Raw genomic sequence first — 16,428 nt, 5'->3', positions numbered from 1 at the left:
AGGTTTTTTAGTTTGATTGTCACATGAAAGAAGAAAGAGCACATGCCACTTTAAAGTGTAAACATTTTTTAAAATACCCACACACCATGGAAATGAGTATCAATGACCATCTTGTATGATTCTTTCATTTGAAGCCCATGTGTAGCACTATGTCTTGTTACTTTGCCTGCAAACAGTAATCACATTAGCAGCCTGGAGTCATTCTTGTGCGTGTGCCATGCCCCAGAGGCCCCTGCTGGGTGCTCCCTGTCTCTTCCTGACAGTTGCACTAAACACACTAGAGAATAAGAGTGAGGTAAAGAACTCTTTAAGTGATAACTTGTAATTCTCTATATTTTGCCGTGGACAAAGACCATTGAATTTTTATTTTTCTGAACCAGAAAACAAGGTATTGATTAAACATGAACAAAACTCTTATTTTTCAGTTTCGAAGTTCATCTGTTTTTATGAGAAGGGATAAATGATTTAACACAAAGGAAAACAAAATGAAAAAAAAAAAACCTTCCATATAAATGGCAAGCACAAACAGTACTGAAAGGCTAACATACTTTTTGAATACAGGATACAAAGTAAAATAAAATGATATTTAAAAACCCATTAAAATTTTATACATTTTATGAAGAATTAATACTATTGAATAGAGTCCACTGATGTCTTTTACAAACCTCATTATGGTTTATATCTGCTGTTTTCCTTATAGTGTTATTTGTTCCTTGCTCTAATTGTATGAGTCACAGTAACCATGAAATCAAGATATCCATTCCTCAGTTGCTCTTTCCTTTTACAGTCTACTAATGTTCTGGTTTTATAAATGAGCAGGTCTCTGTTACCAAGTGGAAAAGGAAAGGAAAGCAATGCATGTGGCTCTGATAGAGCTGGACATGTGTTACATAATAAATAGAGGGGCAGAAATGGATTGCCTTGCAGCAGTAACAAAGCAACTGACTACTTTTTCTAACTCTAAGAGAAAGTATAAACAATTGCTTTCAAGGGGAAAAACAATTACTGCTAGCTTTCTAAGACTGGTAGACAGGCCTGTTCAGACCCCACTCAATGTATGCACATGGAAAAGATAAGATGTGCTACTTTTCAGTTAACACTTAAAACATATGCCTTGCCCTTCATCCTTGAGAGTTGGTACAGATTCATCAATATTAGCAAACAGTGTAAACTCCTCTTATTTAGTACCCAAAACCTGGTGACCTGGCACCCTCAGGAAAGGGAGGATACATGTGTGAATTAGTTTAATGATGCACATGGGTTATATTTAATAGATGATTTTTTTTTCTGATCAGAACACAACTGTCAGTCTACAGTATTCCTGAAAATGCATACACCAATTAATAAATATTTTAGTCTTTAAATTGTTTGCTGATCAAGTGGCTTCTTTTTGAAAAACTTTATGGTCACCTATTATCAATTCAGTCTACTATGTCTCTTTACTCAGAAAAATGTTAAGTAATTTGTAATAAAATTTTTATGCCTGAAAGTTGTCTGTATATCATTCAAGCCTTTTCAAATTTACAAATGTCATAAAAGATACTAGTGTGTTTCTGAAATTCTTCATGTTTACTCCTTATGAATGTACTGTAAGTTTCTCCACCCCCTGCCACTTGTTAGCAAGACCAGACCTGTCACCCAAATGCTGAGATTAAAGGTGGCCCACCACCCACAGTTGTCCACCCCTTTGTTATACCTTATTTATCTAATGTAGGAGATAAATAACTAACAATCTAAATAACCTGATTAAAACAAATCCCTAATCTTATCCCTCTAAAACATCGCCTTTGGGGACAAGAGTGTCTTTCTTTCCCTTTGACCACCTTCAGTAACCTGTTAGTCAACAACTGTAATATTTGGTTTCTAGATTTTTTTTTTTTGGCGTTTGCTTTTATTTATTCATTTATTGGCTTCAGGTATGATTATGCTTACTGTTATTTTTCTTCATAATTTCCCATTTATTTTTGTATTTTTTATTTATATTTTTATTAATTACAGTTTATTCATTTTGTATTCCACCTGTAGCTCCCTCCCTCCTCCCTTTCAAATTCTAACCTCCGTCCCTCTTCTCCACCCATGACCCTACCCCAGTCCACTGATAGGGGACGTCTGCCTCCCCTTCCTTCTGATTCTAGATCTTAATGTATTTTGTTTCAAACTCTTCTTTGAGGAGATCTCTCAAAAATGACCTCTTTTATAGTTGTGAAGCAAAATAACCCATTCTGATTCCAGAGCCCACATTTCATTGCTCCATGAAAAAGGACTGTCCAGGGCTTTTGTTACTGTTTTCATTTCACTGTTTCCATGGCCTGTTAAGATCCTTTAAAAGTACTTCATAAGAATACTAGGAAACTGGTGATGTAGCTGTAGTGCTGTGACAGAGTATAGGGGAAAGTGTTGACCAGAGATTCTCAATTACCTCATAATTGTGGGCATAGTTATCCTTTCGACTTTTTCCATGTATGAGAATTCTAAAAACTTATAAGGAAAAATCATACTTTATATATAAGGTTTAGTATTTTTGACCAACTGTGGTCTAAATTTTAGGTCTAACCTTTGGACAATACAATGCCTTGATTCAGTTCTGTTACCAGAAGGCAAATTTCTGTCTGAAGAAATGTCGGCCTGAAATACTTTTTCACTACATTTGACAAGTGGGGTGCATTTATACATTTATTTACGAACTGTGTACATCTCTTCTACAGTTCAAGGAAGAGCCCATTTATGTTCATTTATTAACACTGGTAATCTTGAAAAATCCTGTTTCAAATTCTTCACACTCTAATGGTAGCTTGTATCAGAGATGCTATTACAGGGAAAGACTCAAGGAAAGAAAATATCTAATTGAATAAGGGGGACCAGGAAAAAATGAGGGCACACACCTGACACATGGGTGAGGGAAGTGGTAAGAATGAACCAGAGGATACAGCATCTAACTGGAGCTGAAAACGCCAGCCTCCCTGTATCTTTCATACATTGCTGCTACTTTCCACATCATCTAATAGTCTTGCTTATGAAGGATTGTTAGTTTCCATTAAATGCATGTTCTTTTCTTAGAAGAATGTTCTCCTGGCAATCACAACCTCTTGCTAACTGAAAAATACAGCCCTTCCCAACTATGTAAGCATGTATTTTGTCCACACAAATGTATACATCAGTTTACCATTTTCCAACAGTGGATGGAAGAAAATATGAATATGAGTAAAGGAAAAGGAGAAACTACTTTCTGCAGAAACTAGCAGTCAATTCCAGGGACTGGAGAGTGCTGTAGGGTGAACCACACTGTGGAAGAACCAGATGAACCATGGAGAAAGCTAGGATTTCCCCAGAAGTTAAGGTCATTGAAAGTTTAGTTCCATGGGTGGGAGGAGATGGTTTGGCTAGTAATGTAGTTGGTCTAGTCCTTCTTTATAATTAAATTTTTGTTGTTTGTTTTGCAAACATGCAAAAAACAGAGTGAGTCTACTTTTGTGGTAGTTCTTTGATGAGTCTCTAAAGGAATATTTTGAGGTTCCTTGTACCCTTGGTTAATGTGAAGGATGAAGTGGAACACTGAGTACTTATGATTATGGATTTTGTGGTGTTTTGAAAGTGGAAATTATGTTTTTCTTTTGGCCCAAAGGCTAGATTTTAGAGAACCATTATAATGTTGCTTTAAAGTGATGACTCAGTACTATGAAAAGGGCCATGCCTGGGGAGTATCACTCAAATACTATAATCTGTTGTGCAAACTTCTGAGGATTCTGTCCTGAACTTAGAATCACAAACAGAGATCAGCAGTTCTTACAGAGTTTGATTCCAGCTTTTTCTATACTGTATTTAAGAGCCAGCAGAGGGCTGGATATGAAACCATCAAGTAAACTTTGACTTAGCTAGAGAGAAGCACAGCAAACTTGAGTTTTCTACCTAGTAACTATTTAATTATAAATGAGTCATCTATCTTCTGTGTACCTTAATCATCACATCAAGAGAACCATGATAAACGTAATAGTCATGCCTAGAATTATGTATTAACAAAGCAAATATTATAACTATTGGATAGACATTTTCATGGTTCCTTTTTAACGAAAACACAGTATAAAATTAGAATTTCATATGTTTCATGTAGTATATTTTCCACCCACTTATTTCAAGACAAAATTCCAGTTGATGAAAAAAAAAACAATTTTAGAACTTTAAGACCAACTATTTAATATTAGCAAGTGTCTTTTCAAGACTTCGGTTTAATTTGAAATACCCACACGGAAGACATCTTTGGATCTCTTTCTACCCATCCTAGAAACAACTAAGTTGAAACTCTGTTAGGATTAAAGTAATTTTCTTTGAAGTTATGGTGGGGAGCAGCAGTCCAGACAGAGATATAAAACTCTTTGTTATCTTGGTCAAGTTGTTATCATCTGGGTTTTGAGTTGAAGGACCTATTGATTAGCTGGAGAATTATAATTGTAGTTATAAATACAATGAAGTTCTTATTTATGAGTTCTGTGGAAATATAGCATATGGATTTTATATAGTTCATGAAATATAAAAGCCCACCAATCAACTTTTATTTGAATAAATCAATTCACTGCATTTCAAAACTCTACAGACTGAAAGAAAACCTTAGCCAGAACTATGGCTGAGGAACATAAAGATGGGTGTGAGTGCTAAAGACACATCAGCATTACAAAGACTATTGTTAGACAAAAAGGGACAATGAAGGGAGAAATTGAACAGGAAATAGCACTAGCCTAGGCTCTAAGGAAAAAAAAATCACTGAGTCCACTGGACTAAAGGGTACTAATAGCAAGTTGTTCCAGTGACCTCATTTTAATTTTTAGTAGGAAGCTGTATGGTCAGGGTATACCAGCTAAATATATGAAGTTGAAATGGAAATCACCTCTATCAGCCTGCATCTATGCTGCTCTTTGTCCATGTTGGCCATGATATTCACTCTTAAGAGCCTGCAACAAGAGAGGCCAGAGGACACAGAAGCAAAGCTCTCATGTCAGCACCAGCACCGAGAAAGGGGAAAAAAATGCGTTTGGAAATCAGAGATTCACTCATTTGTGATTTATTGCCTCTCTAACATAGATAAAGGGAAGGTGATTTTCAAAGCACTCTTTCTTCCTTCCTTTCTTCCTTCCTTCCTTCTTTCCTTCCTTTCTTTCTTTCTTTCCTCCTTTCTTAAGTTTAAAAGATGTTTGTATACCTCACTGACTTTCAGTAGTTATTCTTTCCTGAGTTTACTGCTCTCAGCATTCTGACAAGCTCCAGAAATAATGACCTGTGCTGTGTGTTGTTAAATGTTCAGTCAGACAGAGAGATACAGATGGATGAGTGCTTTGCTGCACAAAGGCAAGTCAGCATTATTTAATCAATGTTTGTTTGATCCGTGTAAAACAAGTATAAATGTAAGCTGCGTCCCATCTGTCCTATCATCCATGTGAAGCCAACCTCATTTTTAAAACTTGATTTCTTATGTAATTGTCCCAGAATGACACTGGATGATAAGTTGGGAGGGGAAGGATGGTTGGGCTTAGATCTGTTCCCTGTCTTTGGCTTCTTCATTCTGTAGTGGCATTCTGGATACTTGGGCAGCCTTGTGCCTTGATAACTACCAACTGGTAGTTAGCAGTGAGCTTTTTCTTCCCTGGCCTAGGTTTGAAAGGAAACATCCAAGTCACTCATACAGGTTTAACTAGGTTACCTAAGAGCAGTTAGCACTCTGCCTGTCAGTGAAGGCCTTCAGCAGTCAGATTTACTTGATCAGTCTTTCCTTCTATGTCTTAATCTGTCAAATTTGGGGGGAAAAAAGAGAGAGAGGGAGAGAGAGAGAACACGAGTCACCTTCTAACAGTTAAGAAAATTAAATTATACTATTTATAAAGCATAATGTTGTCCTGGTATCCACTAAATTCTCCTATTAATTCCAGGATTCTTTCTCACAGAATATATTTTCATATGTACCATACAGCTTGTTCTACCACTATCAACTTAAAAAAAACAAACCAAAACAAAATAAAATAAAAAAACCACACTCTTCTATTAAGCAATTAAGCCTGAATGTAATTTTGAAATCATAGTTGAGCTACCTACAAATTTCATTTTTGTGTCCAGGCAGTATTCTGGATTGTTTTTGCTTGCACTAAGACATTACAAAAAGATTGTAAAAATTAGAAAATATTCTTCTGTAGGGATAAAAGTTGTTTTTCTCACTGTAATATCACCCGCTTCCCTTCCTTACCATCATTCTCTGCTGTTTGCACTGTACAGATTGCCCTGACACTGCCTGTGGTATGTTATAGAAAAACAGATAAAATTGTAAATGCCACATAAGATGGAAGTACACAGCTATAGAATAAAAAAAAAACAGAGCCTGTGCACAGAAAAGCCAGGAGAAGGCTAGTCTACTGAAAGTGTGTGCAAGGTCCAGTCAGGAAAGACTAGGAAAGAATACTCAAGGCAAATTATGTTCTTAGTAGGAATATTGAGCTCTGTAAACTAGAGCAGCAGAGAAGGAAATGGAAAAGTAAGATGCAGACCTACTGCTTTAGTATTAGCAGAATTGATGCTTTTTGTTTAGGTCAGTGTTGGTGGTTGTTAATGACTCTCATGGTATTCCTCAGTGTACACTACTCAGGTTATGTTAGTGTTTAGCTTCACAGCTAAAATCATCCTTATCAAGTGTGGATTCAGAATGTCTTTTTAAATCATTTGCATTCCTCGTGATAAAGGTCTTAATTCTATATTTTTTTTCAGTATTGACTTTGTGTGTACTGTTTTTCTTTTATAGTCAATTGACCCTGGCCAGCAGTTCACATGGGAACACTCAAACTTGGAAGTAAACAAACCAAAGAACAGATATGCAAATGTCATTGCATATGATCACTCTCGGGTTCTCTTATCAGCAATAGAAGGTAAGAAAATGCATATATTATTCAAATTGCTGTTTTCTAGTGTTTAAGTATTTGCATGAGAATATAGTATTGACTGGATTGCTAGCCATCTATGAAAACATGTAGCTCAAACCCAGGCACAGTTTATTGGCACCTTTACTTTCTTACATAAATGAATCAGTCACAGGAACATGTTGTCACTGCTCCCATCACAGAAGCATCCATCTATGAAGACTTGATAATTTACTCATATTTTTATGTGGGGAGGAGTGCCCAGCTTACCTGTGATTGTTGGTAGTTATGAGTGAACTAGTGATTTTCAGAAGTGGCCAATACACTAGTTACATATTTAAAAAGTAAGAAGGGAGGTCTACTTATGAGAGACAGGGTAAACTTAGGGTCAATATTGTGACAATTAACAGAAACTAAGCACCTTGGAAATACGCAGGCTATGGAATCCATGATCTGCTTTGTAATGTTTCTTTCACACTGGCAGTCTGGAGTGCATTCTACAGGGGATGATGGATGAAAAGGGTTGCTTCTCAGCAGACCCAGGATGGTTTCTGTCCCCTCCTTCCAATAATCAATCCCTGCAGGCACCTTACTAAAACATCTGGGAGTTCATTCCTGACAATCAGAATTTCCATTGTCTGTTAGCCTATCGAAGAACATTATTAAGGGCTTGGAAAGCTGCTTTTATTTAATGCCACCTAATGTTTTTCTGTGTCCTAACAGGCAACCTGAGCTACCACCTGTCTGTAACATACATTTGTTACCAGTGGTAGCTCAAAGGTTCTCTGTTTAAACTCTTGCACTTTCTTTAGAAATTATTGAATAGGACAGGCTTCTGATTAATCCTTTCAGGAATTCACAGTGCAAGCAGTCTCATCTACAATGGTTCAAATATTTTTTTTTCATGTTTTTAAAAATCTATGGTAACAACCACCTGATCTCATACCTCTTAGCTTGAAAGCTCTCTTGGATCCAGACAATTGGTTTATCAGGCAAAGCCACTTGCCAAGGACCTGAGTTCAAACCCAGGATCAATCTAGTAGAAGGATGAAAGTTGACTTCTGACCTCTACAACACTATGGCACATGCCTGCACAGGCACACATACAAATCAAATATGAACTAGGAATGTTAAATTACTCTTAGTGAGCATAAAAGGCATCAGTATAATAACACCTTGACTCGGAAGTGAAAGAAATCTCTTTATCCTTGGACTAAGCTTACAGCTGCAACCTGCTTTGGCTCAAATTGCCCTTATGTGGTTTTGATGGGCCGTAAAATGCTATCACATTAGTTTTGATGTTGGAATGTATGGTAATGTCCCCTACTAGTGGCAAATGTGTTCAAATGTCATCCTTCTTCTAGCCTGAAAATGTTGATTAATTCTACCAAGTATCACCCATGCCAGTTGAGGCAGGGTTAGGTCACATTGGTGATTGCTTCTTTGTAAGTCTTGTGGAGAAATTCAAGCAGATGCTTGTTGATGGCTGAAGGTAGGCTTTCCATTTTAGCTCTTCAAGTCCATTTTAAAATATGAAGAAAACAAATATTATTTATATCATTATTATCACAGTAAATTGGAGCAAAACTAAATCAGATATAGAGGAAATAAGTCTTTTTTAATTAAGTAAATATGAGAATAGTAAACAAACAAACAAACAGCTCTAGAGAGCTGCTTGTCTTGCTGCCTTTAAAACCGCTTCCCTGTATTTCTGCCATGTTGCTGTAACTTTCCTTATCCTGTTACTTTTCACATCCTAATGAGAAAAGGTGTTGAGATGAGGGTGAGGAAACTTGTACATTTAATATGACAGTTGGAAACTTACACCCATTTTATTCTTAGGCTTTTTTTTACAGTGTAAAAGCAAAGGAGCTTGACTTAGACTAAAAGTTGCCTTTTTATAACTCGGTGCCCACAGATACACCCTAAATCTAGATCTGACCTAGAAACCAATGTATCCTAACGTTCTGTTATGCAAAAGGTTAGAGGAATTTAATGGGAATTTGTGAGATAGATAGAGAGCTTAATTCTGGATTATAACCATGAACATCATTTTATCTCAGAACAAGTATCTCCTAATCTGGGGGTACTCCAGGTGACAGTCATTCATTCTTTTTTTAATAATTATTTTTATTAATTACAGTTTATTCACTTTGTATACCCCTGTAGCTCCCTCCCTTCTCCCCTCCCAATCCCACTCTTCCTCCCTTCTCCCCTCCCAATTCCACTCTTCCTCCTTTCTCCCCTCCCAATCCCACTCTTTCTCCCTCTTCCCCACCAATACCCCTCTGCCAGTCCACTGATAAGGGAGGTCCTCCTCCCCTTCCCTCTATACCTAGTCTATCAGGTCTCATCAGGAGTGTCTCCATTGTCTTCTTCTGTGGCCTGGTAATGCTATTCCCCCCTCAGGGGGAAATGATCAAAGAGCAGGCCAATCAGTTCATGTCAGAGATAGTCCCTATCCCCATTACTATGGAACACACTTGGACACTGAACTGCCATGGGCTACCTCTGTGCAAGAGTTCCAGGCCATCTCCATGAGTGGTCCTTGGTTAGAGTATCAGTCTCAGAAAAGACCCCTGTGCCCAGAAAGTTTGGATCTGTTGCTCTCCTTGTGGAGCTCCTGTCCTCTCTAGGTCTTACTATCTCTCCCACTTCTTTCATAAGATTCCCTGCACTCTGCACAAAGTTTGGCTATGAGTCTCAGCATCTGTCTGGATACCCTACAGGGTAGAGCCTTTCAGAGGCCCTCTGTGGTAGGCTCCTGTCCTGTTCCTGTATTCTCCCTCCTCTGATGTCCATCCTCCTTGCCTTTCTGAATGAAGATTAAGCATCCCAGCCAGAGTCCTCCTTCCTGATTAGCTTCCTTAGGTGTACAGATTTTAGTATGTTTATTCTATATTATATGTCTAATATCCACTTATGAGTGAGTATATACCCTATGTGTCTTTCTGCTTCTGGGATACCTGACTCAGGATGATCTTTTCCAGTTCCCACCATTTACCCGCAAATTTCATGATTTCCTTGTTTTTTTGTTTGTTTGTTTTTGTTTTGTTTTTTGTTTGTTTGTTGTTGTTTTGGGTTTTTTTTTTGTTTTATCACTGAGTAATATTCCATTGTGTAGATGTACCACAATTTCTGTATCCATTCCTCAACTAAGGGGCATCTGGGTTGTTTCCAGCTTCTGGCTATTACAAATAAAGCTGCTACAAACATGGTTGAACAGATGTTCTTGTTGTATACTTGAGTGTCTTTTGGATATATGCCTAGAAGTGGTATAGATGGATCTTGAGGAAGCGCTATTCCTAATTGGACAGTCATTCATTCTGTATCAGCCTTAGACTAAGAGAATGCTCTCCACAGAAACTGCATAGCCAGCCACTAAGTGAGGCTCTTTGGCAGGCACTAGGACAACACAGGGCAGATGAAAACAGGAACTTATATTAGCCTTCTTTATATAAGCTAGTGTGTTCTACCTCTGTTTGCTAACAACAGTGACTGCGGCTGAGGGCTTTAATTAAGGTAGTTTTGAAATTCTTTTCCTGGTAGTGTTAGCTACTCTTTTCTTATTATTTTGCAGAATATCTGACAGACATTAGAGAAGAAACAGAAATCGACACAGTGATTTACATTGTCTTTGTCTTGTTTAACAGTATAATCATTTACCCTTCTTCCATTGAGAATATAAAAAGAGTAAAAGATGACAAGGGATCAGGAAGTCTATATATCTCCAGCCGACTTTCTAAGCTTCTTGGAAATAGTGATACTCCTGATGTTTCCAGAGCATTCATTAACTTGTACTGAGAAAACCCAGAACGAATCCAAAGAGTCAAAGTACAAACAGTTGTCAATTATGGAACATCTGGGCAAAATAGGTGGAAAAACACAGGTGAATTTTGACAAGTCCAGTTGCTACTTTGATAACCTCCACTTAGGCAGTTCTTATGAGAAAATTATAGTTCCTGAACAAGAGCTGTAATAGCAGCTAGTTCAATGATTTAAGTTATATATTCTCAAAAGAAAGGCCAAATTGAAGCTTATTCTTATGTGCACATAAACACAATATAAAGTGTCTGTTAAGTGTTATACAATGTGTAAAATGTTCAGCAGCTACTTTCTTTAAAGCAGAGATATTAAAAACAAGTACCCTCACTTTGAGGTGTTAGTTGTCCTTCTGTATAGGTAACCGTGACTCTTTTGAGATCAGTTCTCTCAAATTAAAATCTCTGTCTTTCCTGGATTCTAAGATCTAGATAGTTCTTCACAACAATTATTATGTTTATGCTCCCTTACAGACTAATGAGATGCTTTTATAAACATTTTTCCTGGTAGTTATGCACTAGTTAGGGGAAAGTGCAGTGCAGATAGGAGGTAACCCTGTTCCCTATGGAACCCATCCCTGCTCATTCCCCAGCCAACTCATATCACCGTCACTACTTTCCTGTGGAGAAAGTGTGACTCCAAACACTTGGTCTTATATCTTTGACCCCAAATCCTTTTCATTATTTGATTGTAGGTTTAGAGCTAACTTAACCATTGTATATTGTAAGCTCATTTCCCAGGGTATACTCTAACTATCCTGAAGCCAATGCCCATTATCAGAAATTCTTACTGATCCAAATGTATCCATCATGACCTTATAGAAGTACAGCCACCTGCATCATTACCTAACTGATTCTGTGGGTAACATTGTTTGGATGCTTATATAGCTTCCGTTTTTTATAAAACACATTTACAGCAGGTTTTATCACAATGTCTTATAATTAGAAAGAATTAATCTCTACTGTTCTAGGTAAACATAATACATCTTCACTAGATCAGTGATAATTTTTCATAGAAGTATTATAATTAACATTTAAGAGACATATTGGCAAGAGAGTATACTTTTAAAAAAAGGCTGCTGTGCAAGTCTAAGACAATACTAAAATACTATACTTCTGTGCAATAACAAAATAAGAAATTAGAGTTTGCCTGATTATCTAAGTGACATGGTAGAAACCATGTTACTGATTTTAGTGTTATCTTATACCATTCCAATTATCCTGAAAAGCTAGTTATCATCTGAATGTACAGATGATAAAATGGAAACATTAAAATGTAAATATTGGGCTGGGAGCTGGCTCTGTGAGTAATGTGCTTGTCACACAAATGTGAGGATTTGAGTTTTAATCCCCAGAACCAACATAAAGCCAGGCTTACCAGCTCATGTCTATAATCTCAGAGCTCCCATGGCAAGACAGGACGCAGAGATAGAGATTCTCCAGGAATTCCTGGCCAGATAGGATGGCAAATGCAGAGTCCAGGCAATAAGAGCCCCTCCCCCAAACCTGAGCTTCTCCTCTGACCTGCACATGTGCACAGTGACGCATACATGCCCTTTCTCTCTCCACACATATGCAAGCACGTCATACGCAGAGATAACTGCATTTTCTTCACGAAATACACTTTGTGAAAAGCGAGAACTATTTTTATTATTAATAGTGAGAAGTGGCAAAGCCAAGATGCTAATATCACATCAGCCAAACTTGGAGCTGACCTTCCCTCCAGCATCCCATGTGAATTCACGCTGCTTTTGCAGTTGTAATGGTTTTATCTGTTCACAGTGCCACATTTAAAATCACTTTGGTTTTGGTAAAAATGGAGGAATTTTGAAACAATTAAGAAATCTGAAAGAAGGAGTTTTTCAGTTTTATTTTTTAACTGCAGACAAAAATGACTTTTTCAAAAGTACAAGCAGCACCAGGATGCCTTTCAAGTGTGATTTTTTTTTAATTTGGTTAATAATAACTTTTAAGATAGATCAGGAAGAACTCTGAATAAAGGCATGGAGTTGTACTGTAAGTCCCAGTTTACAAAGCTATGTGACCTTATCATGCCACTTATCATGATCAACAGAGAGTCTATGGAAAAGTGGGATCCCTTGCTAATTTGATATACACATTAAGTCTACCTGAAACAGAGAATACTCATACACTGTGATTCCACACTCTTTGAGGGAATTTCTGGCACCCAAGTCCTTGCAAGTTCATTCTCCCACTTAGCATTCCTGACTTAATGGGTTGGGTTCTGTTTCTTCAGAAAACATGGTTTGCATGACCTGCCCGTCATCGCTAAATTCTAAATTCTGAGATCAAATGATACTGAGTAGGCAAACAAATATTAAATCCTAGGCACTACTGTATTAGCACCTTCAAAAACACAGACGGTTTCAAGCCAGAGTGTTTGTCAAAGCAGTCTCCCTGGCATATGTATGACTCTTTCATCAAAGCCAATCTTAGAGCTTTCTTAGGTCATACTTATGAATATTCTTCAACACTAGTGCTTATGAAAGTTATTTCTTTAATGTTTATTAAAATGTGAACTTCTATCTTAATCTGTCTCTGTTCTTACCATAACTTACTGCAGCTGGGTATTATAAACAGTAGATGAGCACTTCTGTCATCTGACTCCAAGATAAAGTTGCCCTCAGGTTCAGTGTCTACTGAGGATCTAGGTCCTCAGCTTCTGAGAAAAATGGCTGTCACTATTTCTTCTGGGCTGGAAAGATGCTACCTCAGATGCGTATGGGGGGGGTGTTGGAAACGGACTAATAATCCTAATCTTCATGCTCTTTTACAAAGACCCCAGTCCCTTATTTGATGATTTATTTCATCACTTCCTGAAGGCCTGACCTATCAATATCAGGTTGACTTATGGCTCAGTATGTAAATTTGTCAGGGAATACCAATTCAGACCATATCAATTTGTTTTAACTCTCTTGTGGGAGGAGCATGTATTTAAAGTTTTAGAGCACATATTTATATTCACTTCCTTTCATGAGTTCCATCTTTAACCAGCCCATAATGCCTTTCAAAACATCATTCTTTCTGATGTAAACTAGACTCTCCTTGGTTCTGAGAGGCTCACTCAGAGGAGTCACTGTACCTTGTTTTCTTCCACAGTTTAGTGATTGTACTATCCAAACCTACTCCCTAGAATCAATAGGGAGAATAAGTGAATGAATGCAGTTATAACTCTTACAGTGCCCTGCAACACAAGAATGTGCAGTAAACTTTGGACACTACCATAATTAGTGCTATGAGTTTTACTACTATTTTACACAAGTTATTTTTCACTCAAAATTTTTTTTATTTGATCTGTGGAAAAGTTAACAATATCCAAATGTGAAAGCTGCAAGTATTTAGAATAGTTCATAAAGCAAAAGAAAATATTAGCACTTGATAAATGAAAACCAGGCCTGTAATAAGATTACAAATTTCAACAAGGGGAAAATGTTTCCTTTAAATGGAAATTCAGAATATATCATCTGGTGTTAGATTTGCATAATAGAAGCAGGTAAAATCCGAGTGTAAATAATATAGATGACAGATGATGTGACAACAACGTGATTATTTGTGAGGTGGGAACTTACCAGCTTTAAAATAAGTGAACAGCACACACAAAAGTCACCACTCCTAAGATAAATCTAACTGAACACAGCTGATGAAAGCCAGAAATCCAAGTGGCTTTCAGTAATGATAGTTCTCGACTCGACCCTGTGAGACAGACGTATTGCCTTATTCCTTGTGAAGCCTCGCTTCTGCAGTTCCTCCTGCATCAATTCACTGAGCACTACTGCCCATACATGTGGGAGAGTTGGTAAATTTCATATCATAACCCTGTTGTGAACAGCTTCTGATTTTTCAGGCCTTACATAGAAAAGCAATGCATATTCAACAAATAAAAATCATGACAGTAGTTTTATTTTTATTGCATACATTTTTAATTTTTTATAAAAATCATATTCTTTGTCTCTGAAAGGCCACTGAGTTTTCATTTCCCACCCCACCAAACTTTATGTTCCTCTGTCTCAAAAAAAGAGAGAAAGAAAGAAAGAAAGAAAGAAAGAAAGAAAGAAAGAAAGAAAGAAAGAAAGAAAAAGAAAAGTAAAAGGCTATAGGTGGTCTCACGTCTGATCATAAGGAGTGGAAATGGTTAGGCAGAAGTGGCTAAAGTAAACAGCCTGAGCAGGACAAGAAAGAAGAGCCTTGGAGCCTATCTGATTCCTAGTCAAGTGTGGCAGCAGCTATCTGGCAGCCATTTTTCAGGTTCACTGAAGAAGATTAGATAGGAGGAATGGCAGACAGAAGGGGGGCAGTGAGAAAGAACTAGGGGACCAGCTCTGGGTCTGAACCCAGAGGCCAGGCCCCAAGGGGATAAAGTTGGGCTGAGATGACTATGTTTTTTTAAAAACCAGGAAAGCAAATTAATACAACTCCATCATTTTCCAATAGATTATGAAAAAATGATACTCTGACAACAAAGAATGAAAAGCATTTCTTCCAGAGAAGACTCCCTTTGAAGTTTTCATATATTCTTTCTCATACCACCTCAGTTAATATCCTTTCCCTGCCTTCTGGTTCTTTCTTTTTTCCTAGGGAATGATCTGTGAGAACCTTGTGTAAGGATTTCTTAGCTCTTAAATCCTATTTAAAAAATAATAGAAGCTTCTGGACAGGTGGTTCCATATTTAAGAATATGTACTGCTCTTGCATAGGACCTGAATTTGGTTCCCAGCTCCCATGTAGATGAGCTCACAACTTTTTGCCTGTACCTCCAGATCCAGGGGATCTGAAGTCCCTAACTTCACAGGGCACTCATGTGCACATAATAAAAAAACGTGAATTAAATTACAACAGGACAAATTTCATTATGCTATATACTTCATTTTTCTGGAAACCCATTTTTGTGCGTTCCATCCAATTATTTGTTGAATTGAGCTCATTTTTCTTACAATGTCCACAACATCAATCATTGATGTAGGCAGACAGCATGGTTCCTGTAGCACTTCCAGGCTTTCCCTTTTCAAGTTAATTATGGACAAAATGATACAGTTTAATGCTTTTCTTATTTATTTTTCAAATACATAAAACTATATTTTTTTAGGAGCAGTAAAGAGACATAGCTTAATTTGTACCAAGTAGAAAGCAAGATTGTGCTTTTAGCCTTAGAACCCTGGCCAATTTTACATTTTCTGGCTTATTCAAAATCATCTAATTAAAGCTGCTTGGATGACTTTTACCCCCCTACATGGGCTAAGCAACTAGTGTAGAGATGTGTTATTATCCAACTCTTATTTTATCTGATAATGCAGTGAAGGGAAGATATACTTTCAAGTGATGGTTGCTGGTGGTGTAGGCTTGCATTGTTTGCATTCTCACTTAAAAAGCCAATCAAATATTGAATAAGAGAGCCCTAGAAATGAGTTTGTTTTCTGTCTGCACTTTCTTATTTCATTATGTGATGTTTAGTATTTTACTGTATACCAAAGCAGAATATAAATAAAAACTTTATTTTTCTGAGGATATAGGGATGTGTTTCTCCTATGATGTTTCTGCTGTTATAATTCAGGAATGGGAAATGGATTTCTAAGAAGTTACTAAAAGTTTTTCTTTTTCTATTAATTAGTTTTAGTATAAAATTTGAAAGGAGAATCTGGCATTAGAATTACTTTTCATCAATAGATAAAAAGAAATAGATTTATTTCATTTACTTTTTG

General features: G+C 37.1%; 1 protein-coding gene across 39 annotated transcripts in view; it reads left to right on the top strand.

Moving 5' to 3' along the window:
- Nucleotides 1-16,428, top strand: part of Ptprd (protein tyrosine phosphatase receptor type D) — a 2,581,289-nt gene that overhangs the window by 2,482,753 nt on the left and 82,108 nt on the right. For all 39 annotated transcript variants that reach the window (XM_060365770.1, XM_060365741.1, XM_060365771.1 and 36 more), the window contains one exon: nucleotides 6,776-6,899. In XM_060365770.1, the coding sequence (XP_060221753.1) occupies nucleotides 6,776-6,899 (124 nt within the window). The remainder of the gene's footprint in view (nucleotides 1-6,775; nucleotides 6,900-16,428) is intronic.

This window comes from Meriones unguiculatus, chromosome 12 (assembly GCF_030254825.1).
Source record: "Meriones unguiculatus strain TT.TT164.6M chromosome 12, Bangor_MerUng_6.1, whole genome shotgun sequence".
Lineage (NCBI taxonomy): Eukaryota > Metazoa > Chordata > Mammalia > Rodentia > Muridae > Meriones > Meriones unguiculatus.
The sequence above is the reverse complement of the archived record's forward strand: the minus strand, read 5'-3'. Positions and strand labels throughout refer to the sequence as shown.